The sequence below is a fragment of the Oncorhynchus keta genome, chromosome 23 (genome assembly GCF_023373465.1).
Source record: "Oncorhynchus keta strain PuntledgeMale-10-30-2019 chromosome 23, Oket_V2, whole genome shotgun sequence".
NCBI lineage: Eukaryota > Metazoa > Chordata > Actinopteri > Salmoniformes > Salmonidae > Oncorhynchus > Oncorhynchus keta.
Window position 1 is genome coordinate 48581955 of NC_068443.1, and position 8902 is coordinate 48590856.

General features: G+C 41.9%; 1 protein-coding gene across 1 annotated transcript in view; it reads left to right on the forward strand.

Moving 5' to 3' along the window:
- Positions 1 to 4774, forward strand: part of puf60a (poly-U binding splicing factor a) — a 76355-nt gene extending 71581 nt beyond the window's left edge. Inside the window, exon 11 of the mRNA XM_035800586.2 lies at positions 4052 to 4774. Coding sequence (XP_035656479.1) covers positions 4052 to 4351 — 300 coding nt within the window. The 3' untranslated portion in view covers positions 4352 to 4774. The remainder of the gene's footprint in view (positions 1 to 4051) is intronic.
- The last annotated feature ends 4128 nt before the right edge of the window (positions 4775 to 8902 follow it).

Here is an 8902-nt window from a genome sequence, read left to right on the forward strand (position 1 = left end):
CTCAGTGGAGATAGGAAAACCTTCCAGAAGGACAACCATCTCACATGACAGCCCGCTTGGAATTTGCCAAAAGGCACCCGAAGACTCTGACCATGAGAAACCAGATTCTCTGGTCTGATGAAACCAAGATTGAACTCTTTGGCCTGAAAGCCCAGTGTCACGACTGGAGGAAACCATCCCTACGGTGAAGCATGGTGGCAGCATCATGCTCTGAGTGATTTTCAGTGACAGGTACTGGGAGACTAGTCAGGATTGAGGGAAAGATTGATGGAGTAAAGTACCGAGAGATCCTTGTTGAAAACATGCTCCAGAGCGCTCAGGACCTCAGACTGGGGCAAAGTTTCACCTTCCAACAGGACAACTACCCGAAGTACACAGTCAACACAACGCAGGAGTGGCTTCGGGACAAGTCTCTGAATGTCCTTGAGTGATCCAAAGCTGTAAAGCTGTAACGTTACAAAATGTGGAAAAAGTAGCTAATAAATAAAAACATTGCAGGTAGAAAATATCCTGTTAAAAATAAATATCCTATAATTCACATTGGCTATGCATGGCCTGTCTGCAAGGAATATGAAACATTATATCAACTGTTAACTTGGGTCCGGCCTGAAGCTAGCACTATCAATCTTGCAACATTTTCTAAAATATTCTGGGCCCTCACTTTCCTATGCCAGTGAGCTCTGGACAGACAGACACAGACAGCTGTAGGCTATTTGCACAAGGGATAAGAAGTAGGCCTATTTTATGACAATTCCACCGGATCAGAGGGTTTAAAACATTTTAAAAATCCTTTCACGCCGAGTGGTTATCGAAAGAGAGCTCGAAATATTTTTTTAAACATAATCTGAGAACAGCGCTCAGAGCCCAATCCAGACAGAGAAATATCCAACAGAAGTTAGAAATAACACTAAATATTCACTTATCTTTGATGATCTTCATCAGAAGGCACTCTCAGGAATTCCAGTTCGACAATAAATGACTGATTTGTTCCATAAAGTCCATAATTTATGTCCAAATAGCCACTTGTTGGTAGCCTGTTCAGCCCAGTAATCCATTTTCATGAGGGGCGAGCACTTCGTCCAGACAAAAACTCAAAAAGTTCCGTTACAGGTCATAGAAACCAGTCAAACGATGTATGGAATCAATCTTTCGGATGTTTTTAACATAAAACGAAAATAAGCTTCCAACTGGAGAATTTCATTGTCTGAAAAAAGTACTGGAACAAGAGCTAACTCTGTCAGGAGCGCGCGTCACTAGCCTGAGACACTGCCAGACCACTGACTCAAACGGGTCTGATGAGCCCGTCCTTTATTGTAGAATCCTCAAACCAGTTTCTAAAGATGGTTGACATCTAGTGGAAGCCATAGGAAGTGCAATTTAACTCCATAGACACTGTGTATTCGGTAGGCCAAGCTTTGAAAAACTATAAACCTCAGATTTCCCACTTCCAGGTTGGATTTTTCTCAGCTTTTCGCCTGCCATATTAGTTCTGTTATACTCACAGACATCATTCAAACAGTTTTAGAAACTTCAGTGTTTTCTATCCAATACTAATAATAATATACATATATTAGCATCTGGGACAGAGTAGGAGGCAGTTCACTCTGGGCACGCTAAGTGAAAATGCTGCCCCCTATCCCAAAAAGGTTAAGGAACTATTGTCATTCTCTCTTTACTTGCTGTTTGAGGTGGAGAAAACATTACTTTGAGAAGCTCCACAGTGGTGGTGAGTTCAGAAATGCTATCAGATCTCCAAATGTGCACATTTATAGGCCTACATTTGCACGCAGGCCAGGTAACCTAGGCCTACTTCTATGCATAGTCAGATGCGCATCCTAACTCAACATTGACAGGAGAGCCACAAACAAAAGACAATGAATATATTGCCAAAACGTCTTCCTCACAAGTGTAGCCTAGGTTGTGCGGTCCGTAAACGTGTCCACTCCCACAATGAGAACTGTAAAATACTGAATATATTATTATTAATGCATTACCAGAAAATACCGTAACCAAACAAACATTGTAGATTAGACATTATCAGAATTAAAGGCAAATGTACTACTGGTGATGCTGGTGTGCCATCCCAGCGGCCTGCACAATGGATTAGTCCACTGAGACAGACATGATTTAGACAGATGTCATGAAAAATATACAGTACCAGTCAAAAGTTTGGACATAGGGTTTTTCTTAATTTTTACTATTTTCTACATTGTCGAATAATAGTGACGACATCAACACTATGAAATAACACATATGTAACCCAAAAATTGTAAAACAAATAAAAATATATTTTAGGTTCTTCAAAGTAGCCACCCTTTGCCTTCATGAAAGCTTTGCTTTGGCATTCTCTCAATCAGCTTCATCTGGAATGCTTTTTTCCAACAGTCTTGAAGGAGTTCTCACATTTGCTGAGCACTTGTTGGCTGCTTTTCCTTCACTCATCCCAAACCATCTCAACTTGGTTGAGGTTGGTTGATTGTGGAGGCCAGGTCATCTGATGCAGCACTCCATCGCTCTCCTTCTTGGTCAAATAGGCCTTGCACAGCCTGGAGGTGTGTTGGTTCATTGTCCTGTTGAAAAATAAATGATAGTCCCACTAGGCGAAAACCAGATGGGATGGTGTATCGCTGCAGAATGCTGTGGTAGCCATGCTGGTTAAGTGTGCCTTGAATTCTAAATCAATCACAGACAGTGTCACCAACAAAGCACCATCACACCACCACCTCCATGCTTCACAGTGGGAACCACACATGCAGAGATCATCCGTTCACCTACTCTGCGTCTCACAAAGACAAGGCGTTTGAACCAGAAATCTCAAATTTGGACTCCAGACCAAAGGACAGATTTCCAGCGGTCTAATGTCCATTGCTTGTGTTTCTTGGCCCAAGCAAGTCTCTTCTTCTTATTGGTGTCCTTAAGTAGTGGTTTCTTTGCAGCAATCAACCATGAAGGCCTGATTCACACTGATGTTGAGATGTGTTTGTTACTTGAACTCTGTACCATTTATCTGGGCTGCAATCAGAGGTGCAGTTAACTGTAATGTACTTGTCCTCTGCAGCAGAGGTAACTCTGGGTCTTCCTTTCCTGTGGCGGTTCTCATGAGAGCCAGTTTCGTCATAGCTCTTGATGGTTTTTCCGACTGCACTTGAAGAAACTTTCAAAGTTCTTGAAATGTTCCGCATTGACTGACCTTCATGTCTTAAAGTAATGATGGACTGTCATTTCTCTTTGCTTATTTGAGCTGTTCTTGCCATAATTTGGACTTGGTCTTTTACTAAGTAGGGCTCTCTTCTGTATAACACCCCTACCATGTGTCAACACAACTGATTGGCTCAAACGCATCAAGAAGGAAAGAAATTCAACAAATTAACTTCTAGGAAGGCACACCTGTTAATTGAAATGTATTCCAGGTGACTACCTTGGCTGGTTGCCAAGAGTGTCCAAAGCTGTCATCTAGGCAACGGGTGGCTACTTTAAAGAATCTAAAATATATTTGATATATTTTTGTTTACCCCATGATTCCATATGTGTTTATTTCATAGTGTTGATGTCTTCACTATTATTCTACAATGTAGAAAATAGTAAAACGTTTAGAAAAACCCTGGAATGAGTAGGCACGTCCAAACTTCTGACTGGTACTGTATATATTTACAACTGCTGAACCCCACAAAATCTTGGTCGACCAAAATATTTGACCAGTCTACTAAATGGGGTCAGCCCGACATGAGGATAGTGCACCAAGTCATGGTTTTAGCCTCCCAAAGTTTTAACTGAGGTGATCAAGTAAGTTGTGCAGCCAAGTAAAAGGGTCGCACAATTTTACTGAGTGGTCACGTCTGGAGCCCTGGTTGGGGTTGAAAGTGTGCCGTTTAGCCACAAGGGCTCCAGTTGCATTCTCTGAAAAGTTTCCACAACATTAATAGTCGCAACGTGTGGGTAACTAACTGTACCGTCAGTGTTTTCTCTGATCAAGAAAGTAACTGGTAGCACACATATTTGTGTTTTAATAATACATTGTACAATAATAATGCTTTTCTTCCACTGTGCCCAGTCGACGGTGATGGTGCTGCGGAACATGGTAGGACCAGAGGACATCGACGATGACCTGGAGGGTGAGGTGACTGAGGAGTGCGGCAAGTTTGGTGCTGTCAACCGTGTCATCATCTACCAGGAAAAGCAGGGCGAGGAGGATGATGCGGAGGTTATTGTCAAGATCTTTGTGGAGTTCTCCATGGCGGCAGAGATGAACAAGGCCATCCAGGCACTCAATAATCGCTGGTTTGGAGGTCGCAAGGTCATTGCTGAGGTGTACGACCAGGAGCGCTTTGACAACAGCGACTTATCTGCATAAGACGTTCTGACCTTTCTGAAAGATCTCTACTACTACGACCACAACCTCTGGTGTTTCTCTCCCTCACACACATGCACACACACTTACACAGACAAGGCTGCCATGCACCACTGTAGGTGATGCTGGCCTCTTTTTAACCTGTTTTTTTTATTTTTTTTATCAATGTTGATATTAATATTATTAATGCTCCTGTTTGGGGACACCGACAAAGCAAGGAGACGCTAATGGATTTTTTAATTATTATTGTGGCCTACTGTGAAGGGCTGGATATTTGTTTTGGTATTGTTTTCAGTTTCATTTCCCTGATTTTAGTTTTATTTCGGTTACACCTTTTTTGATTAAGTCAATTCTACAAAGGTCCTCTTGTTATATAGCTCTTGGTATTAATTGCCCAAAACAATAAATTCCTGATGAATTCATAAAGTGGTTTGATGTTTTGATTATTGATATTAATCCAGAAAGAAACTACAGGGAGCAGGGGTCGGTTAGTCTAGCAGGGGTCGGTTAGTTGGTTTTAAATGCGAGGTCAGACATAGTTATGTCCAACTTTGTGATCAGAATTTACACCTGTTGCACCAAACAAAATAACTCGAAGCGAAGTCCGGCGTAAGCAATTCGCCTGATGATGGTTGCTAGGCAGCGCCTGTTACTAAGCTGTTGCCATCCTTGTGGAAGTTCTAAACTGTGATGTCACTTTGCACATCTCTTCACAACACCCACCACTACGCACGTTTTCTTAACAAACATTTAATGGATCCTAAAGAATTACTGTGCCAATAAATATCACTGAATGACAAGTATTTCAATAATAGGCTAATGCAATTGAAGGCATGTATCAAATGGTTGCTTACTGAAACGTACAGCCATCCATTCGTTATAACAAATGTAGCTAAAGGAATAGCAGTGTGTAGTCAACTAGATAATTTCAGCACTGCAAAATTGCAAATGAATAGACAGACACACAGATAGGTATATAGATCGAGAGAGAGATCGATATAGACAGACACATAGATGGCTAAATTGATCTTGCTAACGTTATCACCGCCAGAACACAGAGCCTTCTTGCTAGTGAAGCAGACAAGACAAATAAACCAATATGCCCAGGGGTTGCTACGTTCCATTCTACAGTAACACCAGCACCAAGCCCAGCTAGAACATTTGGTTCCTTGGTAGCATATGTTTTCTTTTTAACCTAATACACACATATGAAGGTGAAGGAGAATATGTGCATGTAAGTATATGGATGAGCGATGGACGAGCGGCACAGGCAAGGTGCAATAGATGGTATAAAATACAGTATATACATGTGATATGAGTAATGTAAGATATGTAAACATTATTAAAGTGGCATCATTTAGAGTGCATTGTATAAAGTGCCAAGTGATCCATTTATTAAAGTGTCCAGTGTCCAGCAGCCACTCAATGCTAGTGATGGCTGTTTAATAGTCTGATGGCCTTGAGATAGAGGCTGTTTTTCAGTCTCTCGGTCCCAGCTTTGATGCACCTGTACTGACCTCGCCTTCTGGATGATAGCGGGGTGAACAGGCAGTGGCTCGGGTGGTTGTCCTTGATTTATCTTTTTGGCCTTCCTGTGGCATTGGGTGCCTTAGGAGTCTAGGAGGGCAGGTAGTTTGCCCCCGGTGATGCGTTGTGCAGACCGCACCACCCTCTGGAGAGCCCTGCGGTTGTGGGCGGTGCAGTTGCCGTACCAGGCGGTGATACAGCCCCAACAGGATCCTCTCAATTGTGCATCCTGCCCACATTGCAGTATTTACGCAGTAGCTCCTTTTCCAATGGTCAAATTAATTCACAAGATTGGTATTTTATTTCTATTTAACCCTTTTTCAATCAGGTAAATTGACTGAGAACACGTTCTCATTTACAGCAACGACCTGGGGAATAGTTTCGGGGTGAATGAGACAATCGGTAGGTCTTGGGTACTGTATGAAAACCTACATCTACTACCAGGGTGACCACTCTCACAGGTATACGTTCACTTTTCAGAATTGGGTGTGGGCACGGGATGAATATTGTAAATAAAGCATTTGAAGAAAAATATATATCCACCCCATGTGGGATTAAAATCCACAGCCTTGTTACATTGGATGTAGCTACAAATATAAATGTATCCTCATAGCCTACTTGCTTTTTTTCCCGTCTAGTCAAGAAAGCATTATGCAAAATATATTGGCACACTCCACTTACCAAGACCATTGCCAATTAAGGCGTGCTGTCACCTGCTTTTATAATAAGCCTTGATGGTGGGTTGAATATTTTCCCGGTATTTTACCAATGTTCCATCCCAAGAATAAATCTATTTTCTCCTGGGTTACCCGGTATGTCCCGCCAAAACTGGAAGTGTCATTCAAAAGTCTTTGTCTGAATTTGATTGGAGTTTTGATTGAAAATTCAACCGTGATGCTACCTGAATCTGATGAGCCATACATTAACTTTTTATGAGCCAAAAAAGCCCAGAAGATTGTACCGTTATCCAATAGGCTGTATTTTTCATTGCTGTCTACATACCACCACAGACCGATGCTGGTACTAAGACCGCAATCAATGAGCTGTGTACGGCCATAAGCAAACAGAAAAATGCTCATCCAGAGGCGGAACTCCTAGTGGCCGGGGACTTTAATGCAGGGAAACTTAAATACATTTCTAGCAGCATGTTAAATGTGCAACCAGAGGTAAAAGGTCGCAGTTCTGAAAACTTAGGACACTAAAGAGGCCTTTCTACTGACTCTCCTTTCTACTGAAAAAGTGCTCTTAACTGACGAGTCAGGGTTTTGTCTCACCAGGGGTGATGGTAGGATTAGCATTTATCGTCGAAGGAATGAGCGTTACACCGAGGTCTCTACTCTGGAGCGGGTGTGCTTGGACCATGTTAGTTTGCTGGTGATGTGCAAACTAACATGGTCCAAGCACACCAAGACAGTCGTGAAGAGTGCACGACAAAACCTATTGCCCCTCAGGAGAATGAAAATATTTGGCATGGGACCTCAGATCCTCAAAAGGATCTACAGCTGCACCATCAAGAGCATCCTGACGGGTTGCATCACTGCCTGGTATGGCAACTGCTCGGGCTCCGACCGCAAGGCACTACAGAGGGTATTGCGTACGGCCCAGTACATCACTGGGGCAAAGATTCCTGCCATCCAGGACCTCTATACCAGGCGGTGTCAGAGGAAGGCCTTTAAAATGGTCAGATACCAGCCACCCGAGTCATATACAATTCTCTCTTCTACCACATGGCAAGCGGTATCGGAGCGCCAAGTCTAGGTCCTAGTGGCTTCTAAACAGCTTCTAACCCCAAGCCATAAGACTCCTGAATATCTAATCAAATGGCTACCAGAGAATTTGCCACCCCTTTTTGTACACTGCTGCTAATCTCTGTTATTATCAATGCATAGTCACTTTAATAACTCAACCTTATATGTACATATTACTTCAATTCCCTGAACAGCGGTGCCCCCGCACATTGACTCTGTACCAGTACCCCCTGTATATAGCCCCGCTATTGTTATTTTACTGCTGCTCTTTAATTATTTGTTATTCTTATCGCTTACTTTTTGGGGGGTATTTTGTTAACTGCATTGTTGGTTAAGGGCTTGTAACGTAAGCATTTCACTGTAAGGTCTACACCAGTTGTATTCAGTGCATGTGACAAATACAATTGGTTTTGATATATGAAATATAGTCTACTGCACATTACACACAACAGAAAAACATAACATTCTATAGATGTACCTAGCTATATGCTCTCTTAAGTAAATAGATTAAACTAGCTCCAGTAGGCTAATATTTTTGAGTGTGAACTGTATTACTGTATCATATGGACTGAAATTACACACCTCATTCAAACCTCAAAAAAGCGAGAGAGAGAACATGCAATTCTGTTTCAGCACATGCTCCCTACAAAGTTACAGGTAATAGGCTAGCAAATTTGATTTAAATATAAAAAGGCCTTGTATAATTAGTAAGCTGACACAAAGTATATAGGTCTACCTTTCATAAGTTCCACTAATGTCATTAGCCTACCTCCTCTATCTTTCTCTTGTTGATTAGTGAGGGGTCACTACAGTTCCTGGTTCGTCATTGTAAATAAATATTTGTCTGACTTGCCTAGTTAAATAAGGGTTCAATATTATTATTTTTTAAATAAACATTTTAAAAAATGGTGGTCTACAGCTTTTCATGAGATACTCATCCTCAGGCGAGCAAAACTTAGAGACGTCCTTAGATTTCGTGCACCAGCTGTTGTTTACAAATATACATAGACCACCAACCCTTGTCTTACCAGAGGCTGCTGTACTATCCTGCTGAAAATGCGTAAAACCCGCCGGCTGTATGTTATTCATGTCGTTGTTCATCCACAACTCGGTGAAACATAAGATATTACAGTTTTTAATATCCCGTTGGTAGAACATACGTGATCGTAGTTCATCTAATTATTATCCAATAATTGTACGTTAGCTAATAGAACCGATGGAACCGACGCCATCGGATCCTAACAAGGCACCCTGACCTACGTCCCCCAGTCTCTCTCTC